A 20,811-nucleotide genomic window follows, 5' to 3' on the forward strand; every position below is an offset into this window, starting at 1 on the left:
AGTTGCCTGTGTTCATTAAATTTTTAAAGAAATAGATATTCATATTACGTTGTATGGAGAACATGATTTTATAGATAAATAATTTGTGAAATAAGAAGGCAAATCATTCAGTCATGTCAACCTGAAAGGATAAAGGAAGACAATAGGGGGATGGGGAGGTATCTATCCATGCTGGAAGAACCCTTCTTTTCCTCCTAAGTAGGAGGCCCATTGGAATCAAGGGAAATGTCAAGTGGATAAGTGGGAAGTAATATTAGTCTTTAAATAAAGAAGCTTTTAGTGGGTGTGGTTAAGAGAGTGACAGAGCAAGTATTAGCTCTCCTGATCTTCAAAATATATTTTCTCAGTTAATTGATAACAGATAAGATTTCCCATTTCTCTCTCATATTATTGCTCCATATTAGTAAATTACCAGTCTTTTGATTAGTTTGAACATTCTACCTTATATCAACACCCATTTAGGAAATATTTTTGAATTTCAAAGTATTTTTTTAAAGTATTTACAACAAAATTTAAATTTTGGTTGCTAATTTTCTCAGTTTTCCTGGAAAGTTGATCTAAGAAGTTTTCATTTGTTAATATTTCCAACTGGCACACTCATTTGATTTGACAATTTTCATATCAGTTCAAAAAGCATTTCATTTTTCTTTATGGTATTCAAACAAATATATTTATTGAAATTCTGCTTCATTTTTTAAAGTGGTTTCAAAAATACATGTTCTTGAAACATGCACATGCGGTCCATATAGACATGTGTTTACACAATTTCTGCTTATTCATTTTGTATTATGTAAAAAAGTCAATGCCAAAAAAAGGAAAAGAAACAACTTTCTCCCTTCCCTCTATACATCTTCATGTTATCATCCCATTAATGAGAATGAGCGTATACTCTCTGTAATTCAGTATCACTTCTACACTCATCTTGCTTATTTCCTCTTACTCCTAGAAATTTCCCTGCCTCTGACAGAAACACAAATTCTCATTCTTTGTATCCTTAAATTGCAAAAGTAAATGTTGAGAATCAGTGCAGACACTCAGCTATCCAAGGGGCTTGTGTCTTTTCAGCATAGTACTAATCAAGCAAAGAGTCATCATAACCTCAAACTAAACAGCCTTTGTAGTGATTTTATCACCAGGGAAATTGTCCATCCTTCAGAAAGATTGTCACTAGGAAAGAAAAAATAAAGAGGGAGTTCAAATTGCTTTAGACCATTGACTTGTTCGGTCCCTCTAGATTCATAGCTTGAATTGGTTTTCAAGGGGAGGAGGTACAAAAGGAGAGCTCTAAGAAAGCTCACAAATTGATCATAGTCTTGGTAACACTAGTGGGTGTAAGTGTGATCACTATAGAAAAAAATAACACCAAATGTGGCTGAGAAGAGAAATAGGAAAGGAAGAAGACAATTAACATCTATTTTCTTTAGCTTATTGTGTTTGGGATGCCCCCCCCCCCATACTAATTTAAGAATGGCTTTCACAAAGAGGAAAAAATATAATAGATTTTAAAATCTTTTAGTATGGTAAATGCAATTAGTAGCTGCTATTGTGGTATGTATTCATCTAAATCAAGGCCTAGAACAGAAGTTAATTGTTCAGTTGTCTGAAACAATGTGCAACGTGAATGGAGCTAAGATGATGGGCGCTATAGAAATATAGACATAGAGACATAGGTATTTTGTAGACCAGTCCAAAAACCAGACACTTCTGGTTATGTCCTGTGTTAAAATTAGGCATGTGCAGAACTGCCTTGGTTTGGGAAAAGCTCAGTCCGCCCAGAAATAGTGCTAAAATTGACATATGATGAGCAAATCCATTATGTGTGTGTATATATATTATATATATTAAAGTACATACATACACACACTTTCTGTAATTATACTGAGAAGGATCTATGTCAGTTCAATTTTCAGATTGAATAGGAAAAGACTCAGACAAAATTATATGATTAATTTATAGTTTGCCCAGATTCAATCAGGTACATCTGGATTTGCCTGGATAAGTATCCATGGTTTAGTGGCCTCCAACCCATTGACAATGTAAAGATTTGTCCAAAATGAGCAGACAAATCCAGAAGTGTCCTTGTTTCTGGATTAGTGTACTCTAGTGTTGGCAAATATTTTTTGAAGTTATCTGGAGTGTATCTCAGTATCTCAGTTCCAATTCCAGTTCATCATGGGAAGTGTCCAGAGGTGTGGGGAGCAGGTTATAGAGCCTTTGTGTCGGTACCTGTGAAGTTAGGGTTTTTGGCTCTATACTTGTTCTAATAGGGCCTAACTCCCACAGCTAAGTCATATACACAGACTGTAGCTTTCTGCTCTCTGACCATCCAAAGCCATCACATCCTTATTGTTGTAACTCCCAGATTGTGATACTGTCACAAAACTGTTGCTAGGCAACAAATGTGGTTACCGGGTCTCAGCGAATAGCTGAAGGGGAAAGCAAAGTGTTGCACCATTGTAGAGTAACCATAGCAATGACCTACTATTACAGACTAAAGAATTATCATTAACAATGTTAAAGTATCAAACAGAGGCCCTGAATCTGGAGACTTCCAGGCAGCATCTCTGCATAATTGGGTTATCTTGGAAAAGATTTAAACTCTTTCAAAGCTCATTATCTGTATGGGAGAGTGTTTTTAATTATTATTTTTATTTTTAATAAAACAAATTTGCCAAGTAGTTATGGGGCTTCTGAAGAGGATGTAGGTAAATTAGTGTAATCCACCAAAACGACATGGATTTTATCAGGTGAGAATCTTGATAAAAGCACTGTCCTTTCCTAGATCAATAATATTGCCTGCCTGTGTTTACCTCGTGGTGCAAATGATTGGAAAAATGGTTTATGATTGTACCTCATTTAAAGCCAAAGAGAAAAGGGAATTGTAATTTTAAAAATAACAATTAATAAAACACCCTTAGTCCTGACAGACAAATATGCGTTTCCTAAGTACGTTCGGATGTAAACAGAGCTTGTTTTAAAAAAAGGAAGAAAAAGAAAGGAAGGAAGGAGGAGAGAGAGAGAAGGAAAAGAAAAGAAAAGAAAAGAAAAAACGAGGAGGTTCAGTGGCGGGTGGGGAGAACACGTTGCTAACAACTTGGCCCTGCGAGTCCGGACCCAGGTGTGGCCCGGCCGGCCAGATCCCTGCCCCCGAGTCGGCGCTCAGTGCAGAGGGGAGCAGAAGGAGCTCGGGCGGGAGCGCGGGGCGGGCAGGGCAGCCCTTCTCTCCCAGGACGGACGGACGGACGGGAGCCGTCGTTGTCCTCCGCTCGCCTCGGTGCATTGGGGAGGGCGGAGGGAATCGAGTTCCCGCCTGCAGGAGAAAGCAGCCCCGGGCGGAGGCGGCCGCGGAGCCCCAGCGGAGGGGGGAGTTTCCCTTCCCGCCTCGCCGCTCCATTGGCCTGAGGGGGCGGGTCGGGGTGAAGGCTGGCCTGCCCCCGTCCTCCGGCCCCCCTGCGGCGGGGTCTGGGGCTCTACGGGGAATCGGGGAACGTGGCGGGCCGGAGCAGCCGCCCTCGGGCGCGGCAGGGTCCTGGCTTCTTCTTCCTCCCCGGGCTCCTCTTCCCTGGTCTCTCACCATCTCCCCAGGAGCACCGAGGGACCGAATCCTCCGGCATTTGTGCTGGGGGGCGGGGGGCGGGGGGCGGGCCCTTCCCCATCCGCCCATGCCGGAGGGGAGGCCGGCGGGACACTGAAGCATGTGGGGTTTCGTCGGGCTCGGAACCCTGACCTCCTTTTCCGGGTGGTCTCCCCTCCCGTGACGGGGCGGGCCGTGGGGAAGGGGCGGGGAGGCAGGGGGCCGGCGGCTGGGGGCGGGGATGGGGGGGAGGCAGCTCCGAGCGCTGCGGCCCTGGGGTGCGCTCGCCCGCCAGCCCGCCCGGCCGCTCCCGGGGGCTCTCGGCTTGGGACTGACCGGAAGCGCTGTCTGTTTGTCTTGCAGGCACGGAACGTCACGAGCTCACTTCGTGGAAGAGCCTGCCCTCGGTGTTCAAGTTCTTTACTGAAGCTTCGGAAGCCAAGAGCAGCTCGCTCAGGGCAGCGCTGACCCGGCGCTCGCACCGGATAAAGCACGAAGAGATTTAGGAGGAGAGGGAGAGGGGGCCCCGCACACGCCCCGCGTCCCCACCCGGGCAGCCCTCACCGCTCATCTTCGGCGGGCGGGCTCCCGGCCCCTCATTAGATTGCTTTCTCCCCAGAGCGGGGGGTCGCGATGTGTACCTCTAAATAGCGTTTGGCATTATTTCTAGATGAGTGCAACTGTCACAGCAATGTGGGCTCGCTGGCCGCGCGTCCCGGGGCTGCAGCCTGGGTCCGTGCTGCCCGTCAGCGCGCAGACTAAGGCTGACAGCGGTCCTGCGCGGCGCGGCGCGGGCGGCTCTAATTGCCCTGACACAGCCCTGCGCCGAGCTGATGGCAGAGCTTAGCAGTCTCTTCATGGTCCTACCGCCTGCGTTAGTGTTTGCTGCTTTGGGGGTGGGGGGATCCACATACGTACAGACACACACATATATGTACCTGCATACACGCACACACATGTATATGGACACACATCCATCACCCTTTTTTCTTTTGGACAGAAGGAAACATTATTTTATAAACTTAAAATTTTAGGTAGATTTTTCTCCATGTATAATAACCTTAAATATCTCTGACAACATATTATTGGTTTTACTTTGAGAATGAATTTTACTCTCTTTAAATTAAAAGCACACATGCTTTGCATTATGTAGATTTGTAAGTGTGAACTACACTCTCCTTAAAAACATTGAACACCTGGTTTTTCCTTAAGAGACTAGAGAAAACTGAAGATCCATCCATTCCTAAATCCATCGCATTCTACTAGAAGAACTCTCGACTTGAAAATGGAGAAATAAGGAAAAGAGAAAATTTGGAAATGTAAACCAAAATGAATGAATAATCCCTTGGGGTTTATTTTATGTGTATATATATACATATATGTATGTATATTTATATGTATGTGTGTATGTATGCGTTTTTTGGTTTCTCATTTTCACATGAAACCTGTCAACTTATCCTTAAGATATTTTCCTTGTTAGATATGATATGGTTTAATTGAATTATAATTTAGGTTATGCACTTAAGTTTCACTTTCACAGCTTCATCTTGTTGGAAGTTTTTAATCCTAAAAGAAATAGTTTATTTTGGACTTTCATGGAACAGATGAATGTGACTTTTTTTGAGACATGATTTTTGGATGGCATAAAAAAATTAATCTGTGCACTCAAGTTCTTTCCTTTTATAGGACTAAGTCAGGCCAACGCTATTCTTGTAGTCTCTTTAGAGTTAAACAATACAGCTCTGACTGAAAAGTGAAGAATTCGAGTGAAAGATTTTCTCCTCTTGGTCCAGTAGTATTCTTTGTACTCTCCACGTGCGTTTGAGGATCTGCTCTAAAATTCTGTTTGCTCTGTAATCCGAACCAGTTGGGATCTCTACAACACTGTGAAATATAAGAACTAAAATAAGTCATAATTTTTCTGATAATTTTGATTCAAATATTACATTGTAACATTCTGAGTTTATAATTGTTGTAAAAAGCTCCATTACCTAGTGAAGGTTCTATTTATAATAGATGAAGGATGAATTTAATATTTTGTCACCTTTTTAAAAATGTGCTACTATGGAAATATCTGTCTCATTTGATGACATCATGAAATGCACCCAAAATGTCATAAGACTAGCTAGTCAAACAAATCAATTGAAATCATCCACCTCATAATAAGCATTTATACATCATGTGCTCATATCAGCAAGTTTTGAAACTGCTAATGTCTGATACCGTGTCTGGAATGCACGTACACTAATTAATTCTTATGGTTTTGATGATGGCAAATTAAAGTGATCTTTTCTTCAGTGGTCATGTCTGTGTATCCTCTGAAGTTATTAGAGCAAAGACAAAGGGGGGTAGGGGGAATCAAAATGGTGTTTTATCCAACTGCTGTGTAGCTTCAAAACACACTGCTCAACAGTGTCCAACACGTTGGTCTGTGATATTGACCCTTTTTATCTGATACTTTCCAGTTTTTAGAATTAATGGAAGAAGTCCAGAAAGTGGTGGCATTCTCCAGAGAGATGATTTTAAAAGTTAATATAAACTGAATATGTCTTTAAATGTTCTGAACTATATTACTTTTTCAACATATGAAAATATTCACAGAAAACTGTAATTTTATCTTTCTTTCTTAAATAAAGCTTGTGGGGTGCTAAATTCTAAAAGCTCCTGCAGCCAAATTAGGGAAGAGTAATAGCTCTCTGTCAGTGTGTCATCCCAGTCACTGTTGCCCTGCTCTTCTTCATTCTCACCTTCCTTTTGACTTGTAACTGGAGTCCATCAGTGTATGATTGCCTTGAAGGCTGTAAAACCTTTGGTTTGTTGGAGTTTGTTTCAATATCTATGGAAAGCTATTTGACAACTTTTGCTTCCTTAAGTAGGTCTGGGTTAGAGACTTGAAGAGGAAACAAGACATCTGAACTGACTAAACTTCCTAACTTGTTGATTATGAGTTTGTGGTGTAAATTCACTTCTTTTATCCAAGGTCTACAACCCCAGTTATTCTACCCACCTGCCCAGGCCAAGTAGCTGTTTCAGCTCTTAGATCTTCCCTTGTTTGAGTTTTGTTAATTGGAGGTTTAAATGAGAGGACTTAAAACTTAAAATTTGGTCTTTATGATATTAGTTATATACTCGGTTCCTATATACTCGGAACACTATGGAAAAATAAGAGCTGTTAGATCCTGTGTGTTAAAGCTAAGAAAGCATATAATGGTTTTATGATTCTCTCAGAATGCCTAACCCTGAAGTTCAGTACATTTCTACAAGATTTTAGTGGAAATACAAATATGCCTCTAATTATGTTAACTACCCTTTCCTCAAGTTTCTTATGATCTGACCTCAGCTGTACTGTTGCATATACAAAAAGCTGTAAAGCAAGGGGATTGCTTATGAATTATATATTTCTACTTATGGTTTTAAAATAAAATTCAGTGGTAGATTCCTTATGCTCCACTTACTTATTCAATACCTCTGTAGAGGTTAATAAAGCAAGAACTGAAATACATACATACATACATGCATGCATACATATGTGTTGTGCACAAATACATATATTTTATTGAAATGGTAACTAAAATCAGCGATGATTTGCTCTGGAGCCTTCATAATGAGTATATAATTTTGTATAACTAAATTACCTTATGTAGTCTAAATATCTGGGGGTTTTAAAACTTAATGTACTGATCTTTTAAATTCCATACTTTTTTCATAGAAACTTCTGCATTGCTCTTGAAAAGAATTGGCGGGGGGTATGGGGGGGGAGGGGGCCTCCCAATGATCCAGAACTTCTAAATGTGATTTGTTGGTTCATTATATGCACTGAAAATATCTTTGAGATTGATAGAAAAAGTTGACAAATTAATGTTATGTTACAAAATCGCACCAACATTATTATGTAGTATTTCTGTGCATTTATATTTTGGAGTGTTTTGCTGCTTTTACTCAGATAATCCTGTAACTCCAGGGAAGACTCCAGGTAGCAAGATATATTATTTTTATTAATCTTGGTAATATTAGTGATTATGGTTAATGGATGTCAGATGACATCACCAAACAGACAACATTTCTTGGTATTCAATGGAATATCCAGGGTTCCAACCCAATCAGATGGATGTCTGCTGATTCTGTTGATGTTTTCTATGCAAACTCCTGCACTTTCCTTAATTCATCTAATAATCCCTAGAGATGAAAAATGCTATTCTAAATTAGATTAAATCCTCAATATTTCTCGAAAGTTCCCCCTCACTTTTGAAGAGGGCTTCTTTAATCAAATGTGTGAAAAATGCTTATCGTTCAATATAAATGGATAGCAAAAGAAAGGTTAATAATACTGGTGGTTATTGTTAGTATTATGATTTATTAGGAATTTGTAATAACAAAATAAAAAACCTTGGGAGCTCTTTGCTTTAAAAATGAAATAATTTCTCCCCCCTTCCTTTCTTCATTTTTTCCCTTTCCTTTCTTTTCCTTCCTTCCTTTCTTCTTTTCTTCCTTCTTTCCTTCCTTGTGTAGTGACTGAATGGAAATCTCTTGAATTGTTCACCTTGTTTTTGGCTAATATTCTATTAATCTCCAAAAAAGATCACTTTGAGTTTGGGGAAGAAGTTTTAATCAACGCTTCTCAGAACTTAAAGCCACTCTACCTAGAGCATCAGCTTTGTTAGATGGTTTTATATTTAAAGCAATGCAGATGTCATACACTGTACTAAAAGTAAAGAATGTACACTGAGTAGAAAATGTCGAGAAGAGAAAAATAACACAAAGTCGATTAACAGTGGTTTGAGAATAGAAGTAGCCATCAAAGCATTCCACCGTTTATCCTGAAATCTATGTAATGTAAAAAACGCAACAATGATAGTCTTAAACCTCACACTTAGGAGGGATGAGTGTTGATTTAATTGATTCATTTGGATCGATGTTTTTAAAGTTTCACACCACTGATCTTTTATGTAGTGATGTCTTTAGCGGTGAGTGGTCTGATAGGAGCCTTCTCAGATTTCATCAGTGGGATTCTCCATGACATCTGAAATTATGCAACAGTCTGTAGAATGGTATCTCTGATTGGGAGACCCCAGTGTCAAAGAACAAGATTAGATGTGAAGAGCTCTTGTTAATTTCTGGCACCAAAGCCTTAGAGGAATACAAATCATACAGAACTGTAAAAATTGAAATTTCCAAATATTATATAGTTGTTGGTAAATGCTAAATGGGAGAAAGTAAGTCCCCTTTTTGCACCAACAAAGTTGAGCAGTCACACTTTAACCAATATACCTTCCACCCAATCTGAGTCACTTTAAAAGAAATTTTGACTTAATCTACATTTTCCTAGGTCTAAATCTGTAAAGGTTTTGCATCTTTTTCCTTCCATGATCTTCTTGAATTTTCTTAGGGAATTACATTACGATTCATGGGAAACTGGAAAATAAAGCTGCACTGTACTTTGCATCGCACTGTAATACTGTAAGGAACTTGAAAAGATAACTTATTAACACACCCATATGCACACATACATTTACAAATCATAGGTATGTCTTTAGAGTTTACATATTGTGCACCTTCAATAAGGAACTCGGTAAGAAACTTGCCAAAAAAAAAAAAACACCAAACAATAATAATCCATGGTACCATCGTATCACCAACAACCATTTTCACTTTTCTGTCCAATTTCAGATTGCATGTGTTTGTGAGTATTTCACTAGATCGGTGACAGCTCTTTATTTGCATAATTATATGCTCTGGTCTGAAGAGAAAACTAACCCCCAAATTTCATGGGTCACCAAACTGTGACAATCAATGTTTTATCACGTATGCTAAGCAAAATCTAAGAAGCTATATGAAGTTTCTTGGGGAGTTTTTACTCCTCAGAAAATTTAAGAGTTTTCCTCTCCTGAATAGATTCAAAATCTTTCCAAGCTCTTTGTAACTGAATTCTGTTTGAAGGCAAAACCAGAGATTAACATGTAGATTCGGATCTTAGAGCCACTAGCATCACTTCAAAGTGGCTTTAGAAGCACAGCAATGCACTACTGAGATTTTACGTTATAAATACTGTACTTCATGTCTACAGAGGGAAAATTACTTTTCAAAATGTGGGTAAACAAAAAAAATCATCACAAGATTGTTATAACTGAACCTAGAGCTTCATTCCTTATTTTCAATGGAGAAAAATTGGAGGAGTTGGAGGGGATATGTAATTGCCCTATCATTACACAGACCCTTATATGTATGTGACATATCTTTGCCTATTCATGTTGATATCTGTGGATACAGACCCATATATCTATACACTATAACAAAATACATGCATTTTTATGAATATGCATTGTCAACTTATTTACAAACAAGCTAAATTTTTTAGTAATGAGATTTTTACTGTACAGTAGTTGCATGCTCAATCATTTTCAATTTACCAAAATATATTGTAGCAGAGTACCAAAAAAGTCCCTTTGCTTCATAAATAACCTTTAAAGTTTCTGTGTATAGAAAATGAGAGAGTGTATGTTCAATTGGCTTTGTTTCATTTTTAAAGAAAGCTATTTTAGCTATTGATATTTTTATTTATAGGCGATCTGCCAATTTTGGATTACAATAGCCAACACATAAAGGCTCACACCAAGGGTGACTATTTTTTTATTATGTATGTGAAATCCTAGAAGATATGCATTTATTTCTAGTCTTTAGAGAATTCACTTTTTCTTTCATAATGCATGTATGACATTTACCAAAAAGGAATTTGTAAGTTGATTTCATTTAGCAACATTGGTGTATATTGCCTTTTGCTTCTAATAGTATGGCACCCCAATTTTTCATCAATTGTTTGTGCATCAACCAACTAATTGCCAATGACAAATCGAGAAGAAATTTAAAGGTTATGTAGTTGTGACGTGTTTCAGTCTCTGTATGAAGAAGAAAGAACTTTGAATAAAGGATTCGAAATTCCCTAGACCATCCCTATGTTTTACAGAAGGCAGCCTCATAAGGGAGAAAAAGCACTCACTGGTGTTGTAGTTAAGATGATCCACTACCTGTTTGACTTCAGGTGAGTCACTTACTCTCTCTGAGCCTCAGTTTACTCTTGGGGATAATACTTACACTACTTCACAGAGCTGTTGAAAGAAACCATTTGTGCACCTTAAAAGTGCTATGGGATTGTGAGCTCTTATTAAGTTAAAAAAGTGGGGGAGGGGAGAAGTAAGAAAGTGTTGATCTCTTTCGAACTGACAAAAGTTTTTGTTCAAGGAAAACTTAGAACTATCTTTTCTCCAGTTCTGAGAATGTTAAGCCCCTGCTTTTTACAACTTCCATGCCAGAACATTATATCTCACCTCTCTTGTGAATTTTTTATATCATCTACTAGCACCACCCTAGCCCATTCTTTTCACCTCCCAATAAATGGGAGGGAGTTTGATCTGAAGGTCTTTCACTCCTCTGGGTGAAAATTGCTTCAAAGTGTACCTGTAAAATTTAAATAAAAATTCAAGTTAATGTTTAAACAAATTTAATGAATTGATGGGGAGGGGACAATGTATAAAGCAGCAGATTCTTTGTACCTATTTGTTTCTTAGTTAAAATACAAAATTGAGCTATTCTCTTTTTGAAGTGTAAGTACATAAAAACTGACAGAAAGTGTTTGCAAGGTAAAATATATCTAATTTATTTCCTCTGCTTTTGTCCTATTTGAGAACACTAATGGAAACACACACACACACACACACACACAATCTTATATTGCTGTTTTTGGAGGGAGACAGAAAAATCTGAATTATTTTCCACTAAATTCTGTGCATGAGGGGATTGACCCTGCACTCCAAAGGCCTGAGTTTTCTTCTTTTATCATTCCATTTCTTTTTGCTCAAGTGCCACCTAATCCTCTTGTGTCTGGAAAAAGTATCTCTAAGTCAGTCCATCTTCTCATACCTCCAAATGACTTCTTCGAGCCTTTTTTTTCCCTGAGCGCAGTTAAATAAATGGCTTTTCTCCAGTTCAGTTTCACACCTTCTCTGAGAACTTAGCTAATCAGGATTTATCAAATGAAAAAATATCATTGGGTTTTTTCTTTGCTTCAACAAATTACTTGATATCATCCCCTAGAATAACCAGCTCTAAAAATAGCCCCAGCACATCAATGCAACGTTTTGGCTTTCATACAGTTTTGAAAGAAAACCATTAAAATTGCATTGATCTTACAAATATTGATCTAGTGCTTGATATCAAATATCAAATGAGATGCTGCCAGTTGCTGATCATTGTGCCAGCTGTTTGAATTCTTGTCCTTTTCCTTCATTTTAACATGAATTCTAGTTCCCAGAGATAAGCAAGATTTTCCTGATTAATTCAATTAAGATTGATCCTTTTAACTGTGTTTGGGATAAATAGCAAAGTGCTATGTGGAACATTTTCAAGATGTGTCATCCCCTTTCAAAAGTGGTTTGAAGCCAGTGGGGAGGCTAATTCACTTATTAGGTATTTTTGATAGTACAATTAATTTCCCTCCCTTATATTTTTGAAAGGACTCTGTAATCTGCTATTTTTTTTTTTGCCAGAAACAAATTATTTTAGAAAAGGAAGTGCATTTATTGGTATGCCTTTTTTTAGTAGTGATAGTGAAATTGTAGTCATTCTCAACAAATAATCATCCTTGAGAATAATTGTATGTGTTTATGTTCATTTTTACGTACTTGAAAAAATTAAATCATTGTTTTTACTCTTCTTACCCTTAGAACAGAACAGCAGTAGTAGTTAGGAATTCAGTTTACCAATGGGGATTTTGAAGGGTAGTTTGGATAAAATTTAATCGATATTTTAAAGAACATACTTTGTCTAAATATAAATAATTGTACTGTTTAAGAGATAAATATGTGCTGTGACTATATTTCACACAAAATTATGACATAGCTAACTTCTTATGTAATTCCTTAGCTTTTAAAATTGCATCTGTCTCTTCCTCTTCTGTGCTCCCCCACGTAGATTTGTATGATCATCAAGAATTGCTGGCCATGTAATTAGAAAGCTAGCTATCTTAAAATGTTGAATCAAAGTTGGCTAGGCTAGAGGGAATAAAGGGACAGGGCTTCTAAAGTGTAAAACTTATAAAAATAATATTTACTTATGGGGTCGGGGACTGGAGAGAAGAAGCTGATTCTAAAATCCTACATTTTTAAAAATATCTCCTTTTCTGAACTCAATTTAGAGAAAGTGAAATAAAGCCAAACCAAGCCAACTTTCCCTCCCCAGTACCATGGACAGCGCCCAGTACTTAGTTCACTTTCTTATGCTTTTCCTTGAAGCCCTAGCGACTTAGTTTCCTAACTCCCATTCTCGATTCCACCTGTCCTCCATTTCCCCCCTACCTTATCCCTTGCGAAATTCTGCATCTAAATCTATATTAAGTTTCAAATCCTCTTATTTGTGGGTGGCATTTCTTAGTCCTCTTTAATGTGAGATTTCCCCTAACACCATTTTATGCCAGCCTTTAGAAATCGCTTCCCTGACTTGTTTCCTCTGTCCATACATCACGTCTCTACTTTGATCACTTGGTCAAAACATTGCCTTTCTCGGTTATTTTCCTAGCTCTAGCGTATCGCAACTTTTCTTTGAGGAAATTTTCCTCTCTATTATTACTTAACGTTTCTCGAAACCGTCTGATTTAGAAATATGGGCTGTGAGCACTTTCCCCCTTGTCACCGGGTCTCACTTGCCAGAGAATCCCAAAATGAATTATTTTTCCAAAGACGCACCTCCAAGTCCACCTGTCCTGTTGCAAAGCGGATTTGCTCTTGGCCAGAGCTGTCTGATGAGCTCTGGTGCTCCTAGACAGCTTGTTAATTACAGCCCCTGGAGAGGAGGCTCGGAGGTTTGAGCCCAACAGCGCTAAAGAGCCTGACAGGAACTTACTTGACAGCACCAAAAAGTTGAAGTATTTACTTCAATCCCCTACCTTTTTCTTCTACCAAGCTCCAAGTTGTCTTTCCTGCACTTCTTTAACTACTCATTTCTTTTTTCCCCAATCCTGTTACAATTCGATTTATGTAAAGCATACAAAAGGGGAGATCATAGCCTTATCTTCTGTCATATCAGTGTCGCCCTGGCAACACCTGAGTTGCTTTGCTTCTTCTAAGAGTATTAAAGGATTTCAAATAAAATAAACCGCACCTTGTTCTATCGGATTTGGTTGCCTTTGGTGTGTCTTCAGTAAGTCTAGACTTTCCCTACCCATTCCTCACCCCTCCCCCAATTCTCCACCCCTAATTCACTTCAGCACTCCCTCCCCCTTGTATCTACTTTGTGGACAAAAAGAAAAACTTAAAGGTAGGTGAGACGACCATAAAACTCTTAATCGTGGCAAACTAGTTGATTGTTCAAAAGTATTTAATACTAATTTTATCTCAAAACTTTACTAGAAAAAGTCAGAGAACAGAACTTTATTTCCTTAATTCAACTAGCTTCTGTGAAATAAAACTTTTGCGAACAAGTCAGCTTCCAAAATTGACTCGATATTCTGGTATTCAAATACAGCTCTTGGTGAACTGAGTGGACATATTAATGCAAACAAAGCGTTAATGAAAGTGATGATTTTTAAAGTTTTTCTGGCTTGGACGAAATTTTACTATAAAATATTATTGTCCTATGGCTTATTTAGTAACAAAAATATTTTATTTTTCCCTTTTCAAGTTTCTGCCCAGATTTAGTGTAATGGGTAAAAATCAGGCACTTTTTCTTCTAGTCCATCACACTCAAATGTTTTCCATCTAACTGTTTTCTCCTCATCTCACCCTTCACCCCCACCTCCTACCCCAGAATACTTTCCAAAGAAGAATTTGCCTATATTTTGGGGGAGAAACTTCAGGTTTTTGAAAACCACTCCTTTTGTTGTTCACAAGTGCCTAAAATTGTTTCACTCTAACTGCTCAGAACTCAACCAAGGCAGGAGCTATTTTAGCCCGGGGTGCGACCCTCCCATTTAAATAGTTGATTCCCTGCAATTGCTAATAAGATTCAAGTCTGCAACTCAGGCAGCTTATAGTCTTCAGGACAGTAAGTCGAACCTGTTGAATAGTAAACTGTAGTACTTGGAAAGCTAAGACTAGATCGTTTAGCACGATCCAACTTGTACTCTTCAAAGGATTTTGTCACAGTCAGGCTTTAGCAGAGGACAAGTGAGGAAATCTGTTTGGTGACATTTTATTCCATCCGGTATAGTTCTTGCTCTCCAGTAATGAAATAATTGTTTTAGATATTTGAGATTACTGGAGGGAGAGGTAAAAGGGAAAGTCTTTAAAAAAGGAAGACGGAGGAATGAGAAGGAATCGCTCGGTATCTGGCTATTGTGTTTTTCTAACGATAAGGGGGAACGAATGTCTTTGGGGCTATACAGGTAAATCTTTCCTGAATTCTTTCTCAAGCTACTTTTACTCCAGCTTCCCTGAAGTTCTTTTCTGCTTGGAGATTTTACTTATCTCTTGGGGGTTGGAGGGTGGAATGAAGATCTTCTTCTACACCTCTGCTTGTTCAATTATTTTGTTAGGATTATGTTATTCAAAAAGATAATTTTTTTCATCAGTCCCAGACAGGGGAATGAATAACTTTCAGTAACAACCAGACATGCCTTCACCTCAGTAGATATTACAGTATCAGTATACTGATATTTGCCCCGTGAAGAGATCGAGAAAGGAAGTTGGTGAAACTTCTTTTCTCTCAAATAATTTCAAATATACAGAACATTCTAGCGGGGAGTCTTTGCTATAATTATCCAAGTTTTGGTTCATCGGGGAAGCATGTTAATTTAACATGATTAAAAAACAAAATAATTTTCTAGTTCGAAGATAACTTTTCCTTTAATCGGAGTTTTTCCTGTTCTGATAGAGGATTGTGAAATCCTCTTCATTCCGTTCTCTCTCTCCCGCCCCCGTAACCCTTCAAAGTCTCTCTAAATGACTTTTCTCGCCCTTCGGTCGTTTGTCAATGTCACATGTACACTGCCTATTTAGTCAAAGAAAAGTGTGTATTTCATATCTTATCAAGGAACAGATTTCTTTATTTGGTTTCTAGGAAATCAATAATCTCTCCAACATTTTCCAAGACCCTTTAGGAGAAAAATGAGGTGCAAATACTAATGTGAAATTTTAATATGACAATTTTGACTAAAACCTTCCAGATGAGCATCATAACCCTCAAAAAAGATGGAGGGAAAGCCTCAGCCGATTGATATCAAGAAGAGTAGCTCCAGTTTCTACCAAACGAATCTTATTATTAGCGTTGTTGGGAATAGAACATTATTTTTAAACTTGTATAGCACTTTTGCAGTCTGTAGAAACTAGACTCCAAACTGACGTGAGGGAAGAAAGACTGCAGTAAAGCTGTAGTGAGGTGTAAAAAGACAGCTAGTTTAGCTTTAGTAAAAGAAGCACTTTCATTATTTGACATAATTAAAGACTTTTTGTTTCATGCTGTGAAAAAATTAATAACCTGGTCTTCTGGTGTTTGAAACTTTAAAAAGACATTAAGGTAAATTCTGCATTATTGGTTGAAGGGGAGATGGGCAAGTGTAAAAACAAAAGAAAGAGGAAAAATATTGGATCACCTCATTTTAAAGACTTGCAGTTTGTCTGTAGCACTCTAGTAATAGAATCAAAATCAGCTGGAAAGAATACACGCCAATTTTCGACTTAGAACTCAATTTTAGATATTGCATAGCCTTTTCATATGGGTTTCAAGAAATTAATACCTAAAAGTTTTTAATTCATGTGAGGTTGTAAACTGGGATCATACTGAAATGCAACAAATGCGGGAAATCTCTTAAGTAAACGGATATTTTATTCGAGAGTTGAAAGGGATTTGTAAGTGTTTGAGGGTCTGGAGCTTCAACCAAAGCAAGACTCCCTCGGATTTAGGTTTTCGTGATCAACTTTCAACCTCGCGAAAACGAGAGCCATTTGCTTAACTTAATCCAGAACATATGTTCGCAACAGTAGCAGGTTTTTGGTGTGTGGCTGGGGCTGATCAAGTTGTAAATTTTCCGCCTTAGGTTTTCAGCGCCTCCTAGTTTCAGCCTAACACCTAGAGAGCAACTTTGAGGAGATCGTAGTCTCAGCAGCTAGGTTTTAAGAAAAGATTTTTCCAAACACACCAAACTCTTAATGTTGTTATTCTCTCTCTCTCTCTCTCTCTCTCTCTCTCTCTCTCTCTCTCTCTCTCTCTCTCTCTCTCTCTCTCTCTCTCTCTCTCTCTCTCTCTCTCTCTCTCCCTCTTCCTCTCCTTCTCCCTCTCCCTCTCCCTCTCCCTCTCCTTCTCCCCCTCTCTCTTCTCCCACTCTCCCTCTCTCCTCTCCTCAATGGTAGTAGTCACCCTCCAGTTAAAAACAAACAAAAAATTAAAACAAAACCTGAATAACTTGTAAAATCCTGTTTTGTGTGATTGTGGACTGATAACCAATAGGTGCTTACCAGCACCCATCCCCAACCTCTCCTTCAAAGGCATATGAATAAGAGTGGTGTATTTTGTGATACTGACATCTTCCTCAGACAAAAAACAGCTTATTGGTTCACATTGTTCATTCTTATTTTTCCCAACAGAAGCTTATAACTTTCTTTTTAATTTCTCTAGGTCCTTAAAGGAAATGAACACAAATTAAAGGTGTTGAATTCTGAAGAGAAAGATCACAGTGATTACAGCAAATGTAATCTATAAGCCATAATTCTCCCATGTAAAACAAGCTTTATTGTGAATTTTTATTATTTATGGTATGGTATGAGTATGTTCCTTCCAATCTCTCTGCATACTTAGAGGATAATGTGGAAATATTACCATATTTAGGCTGTAAACTAACTCTATGAATTTGTATCAATTAATGAGTCAGATTTAAGAATAAAAGGCACTTCTCTAATACATGCTCAATTCTTCCTGAAAGGAAAATGGGGTGGGGGGGGAAGGAAGAGGAAGAGAAGGGAAGGTTGTGGTGAAACACAAGGATTATAAAGAAAATCTGACAGTACTGGTTTCTCTTCTCTAAAACCCAAAGAGGTTATTTGAGGAAAAGTTACCAGAATGTCTTCTGAAATGCATCCAAATATTAGCTCAGCCATAAAAATGTTTTATATAGCTGTGTTCGATATTGAAAGGTACGTTTTATTATGATGATTAGCATGAGCTGCTCCAGCCTATATTCCCCTAGAATTAAAATGATAACAAGAACAGCAAAAACAATGAAAATAATGATAATGCTGTGATAATAGAATGCCCACAACTGGTTGAGAGCAAGGATGCTAAAAAGCTGCTTTAATTCTGAATTGAAAAGTCCTGAGACACAGAGCGCCATCTAGCAAGCAAATTTAGAATCAAAGTGCACCAAAGAAAAGTTGAGAACGGAGAGTGCTGGGCATAGAGAGAAGGGGGAGGGGGGTGATTTAATATTCAATTGTTGGAAATTTGCGCTCTCCGCCCAGACTCACCTGGATTCAGGGCTCACAGTCATATTCTTTTCTCCAAGCCCTTTCAGATAAACTTCACTTTGGTGACGAGATCATATCCTCTTTGGTCTATTTCCCTAAACAACCTCTAGTCATAGACCCTTGCTTTTTTTTAAATTAAAATAATCTATCTTTGAATTTTCCCCATCATATCTATATGTCTGTACTCCCATTTACAATATATGTGTGAATGTGTGTATACATACATGTGTATGTGTGTATACACACATATTTGTGCATGCATGGGAATGGGATTGGGGGGCAGCAGAGACAGATAAGATGGACTTCCTAGCTTAAAGAGGTAATTCCATATTTATCAGGGCAGGAGACACATGTTTACTTTGAAAAAAATAAGCAAACACAAAATATTATGTTCTAAATATAAATGATACTGCTTCTGTATTGTCAGGAAATTTCCCTTTAGATCTTTACTACCTTTGGTTGAAGGGAAGCCAAGGACAGGGTCCACATGATATTATTTTGTAGCTTGGGGTAGGGGGAGGAGTGGAAAACCTTCCCTGGAAAGTTTCCTTAAGATAGGAATATTCATTGCCACTATGTTAATTATATGTCTACAAACAAAACAATTGCGTTTGTGAATTAAATGGAGGTAAAATATGCTTCTTTTTCCAATAGTTTCTCTGAAGGAGTTTTCCATTTCCCTCTGACCAACTGATTTACATAGGAAGGAGGAAAATAGCTCATCACACTTTACACCTATTTCCTAAAATGTTTGTGTCAAACCCATCTAAAATTCCATTTTATATGTCAGAAATATTCTCTATCTAGATGCATCTCAAAATGGTTTGTGATTTCCTGCTATTCAAGATCACCTATGAGATAACTTATTGATGTATATTGCTGTTACATACAATGCCAGAGGCTTGGATTTCCTATTGTTTTGGGGTAATCCTCCCCATTAACTTAACTTAAATAAACTCTTGGGAAAGGAAATACCAGCACATCTGAGTTGAAGTGAACAGATATTCCAATGTCAGTGAAATAAATATGAAATAGCAGATCCCTTTGTAGTCACAGTTTGGTATTTTCCTGCATAGCACAATGATGTCTTAGAAGAAAGGAGTCTCCATATAATAACATGCCTAACATGCTCATTAAAACATTTCCACAGGTTTTAGTATTTACAAAAATAAAGACATCCAACCAAAACTAAGGCAATAAAAGAGACTTCAGAGCTTGCACAAACGCCACCTTGGAAAACATCTAAGGCATTTTTGTGAGATCTCCCATGCCTGCTTATGCCTGGGAAACGTGTAAAGAGTTGAAGTTGGACTGTGCACACCCTTCATCCTTGCACCGAACACCTCTCCCCCCCGCCCCCATACACACACACTCCTTTCCCCTCTAAAGTTCATTGGAGAAGTTCACAGGCAAGCTTTGCCTGGGATCCCAGTAAAGGTTTAACTTTTTTTTCTGGTGTCTTGTTAAATAGCACGTTTCCCCATCAAGGACTTCTTAAACACGAAACCTCCTCCATGATAGGGTACCCAGCTGTTTAATTTAACATTGATTTATTGCTTTTAAAAGTAAATTTACACACATGCCAACAGCGCTCCGTTTTGTTTCCCCAGACCCTGAGATTTATTTTCTACTTAGCGCTTGTCTGACAAAACAATGTCCTTTAACTTTATTACACATCGATGAGGAAATCTGTCTTATTTTTGTTTGGATTTATTACTGTTACTTGTGGGGACTTTTGTAATCTGGAAAGGCTAAGGTCAGAAAGTAAATACCAAATGAAACATTCACAGACTCACAAATAGCAGGAAAATCTCAGAATATGGCCTGGCATGTAGTTGCTTGCTGAACACCTCATCTGAACTCCTTTCTGATGCCTGGGGTAGTCCCTAAGGGAGTGCAGAGAAAAGTCATCCCTATTTTTGCATGGACAGGTAACATTCTAGACTCAAAGAGGCTGTATTCCTTGCTAAGTCCAAAGTCTGCGAAACCTCGAAGTTCTTTTCTGAGTCCATCTCCAAGTATTAGCTCCAGTTTTAGCAAGGGGGGTAGGGGGTGGGGTGGGGAATCTGGGTGGCTCTCAGATCGAGTCTGCCTTACCTCTGTGTAGTAAACTTCCAATTATCAAATATAAGCGATTACTGAGGTCAAGGGAATTAGGATGGACTTTTAAGTAGCTTTTACAGTACGATTCATCTACATTTTGTTTTCTTTCATTCCCAGTGAAAGAACCACTTTTTCTTTTCACTGATATTGTCTTTGTGTTCTTCATTTCACATTCTTTAAAAAAAAATTTTTACCAAGTTCAAAAAACCCAAGAGAAATCATAATAAAATAATAATGTTACTCTATGGAAATAATTTTTAAATGAAACAATCATCAGTTAATAGATAATTCACAAAAGGATCAGTTTTGAATAAAGATGTCATTAAATTTCTCCAACTTGAGCCATGGGAAGGGTTTTTTTTTTTAAATGTGCACCATGTGCTTTCCTTCCCCAAAACTGATTTCTCACAAAAGCATCTAATAATCACTTTTGAGATGTTCATATGAGAACACTATGTCTTTTCTAGAAAGAAGTAAAAATGTGACAGGTTTTGTTATTGGAGCATATGGGGAGGGCGTTGTAAGATATTACCTTTCTTTTCCCATAAATATACCACTTATAAAGACCCCCTATAATAAAGCAAGACTTCTCCTCAACTGCCTTGTCCACTGTTTCTCCAGAGCCTCCACACAAATCCAGCCTTCAAGTCACTTAACATATTTTAATTGATTTTTACCAACCTGGGTGGA

The 20,811-nt window shown here is 38.1% G+C and overlaps 1 protein-coding gene and 1 long non-coding RNA gene across 31 annotated transcripts in view; one reads left to right on the forward strand and one right to left on the reverse strand.

The window, feature by feature from the left end:
- The window catches only part of ARB2A (ARB2 cotranscriptional regulator A), a 478,053-nt gene extending 472,182 nt beyond the window's left edge, over nt 1-5,871 (forward strand). For all 29 annotated transcript variants that reach the window (XM_072606132.1, XM_072606145.1, XM_072606150.1 and 26 more), the window contains one exon: nt 3,938-5,871. In XM_072606132.1, the coding sequence (XP_072462233.1) occupies nt 3,938-4,080 (143 nt within the window). In that variant the 3' untranslated portion in view covers nt 4,081-5,871. The remainder of the gene's footprint in view (nt 1-3,937) is intronic.
- The window catches only part of LOC140501950 (uncharacterized), a 72,321-nt gene that overhangs the window by 47,081 nt on the left and 4,429 nt on the right, over nt 1-20,811 (reverse strand). The gene's annotated exons all lie outside the window — the stretch shown is intronic.

The sequence above is a fragment of the Notamacropus eugenii genome, chromosome 4 (assembly GCF_028372415.1).
Source record: "Notamacropus eugenii isolate mMacEug1 chromosome 4, mMacEug1.pri_v2, whole genome shotgun sequence".
Lineage (NCBI taxonomy): Eukaryota > Metazoa > Chordata > Mammalia > Diprotodontia > Macropodidae > Notamacropus > Notamacropus eugenii.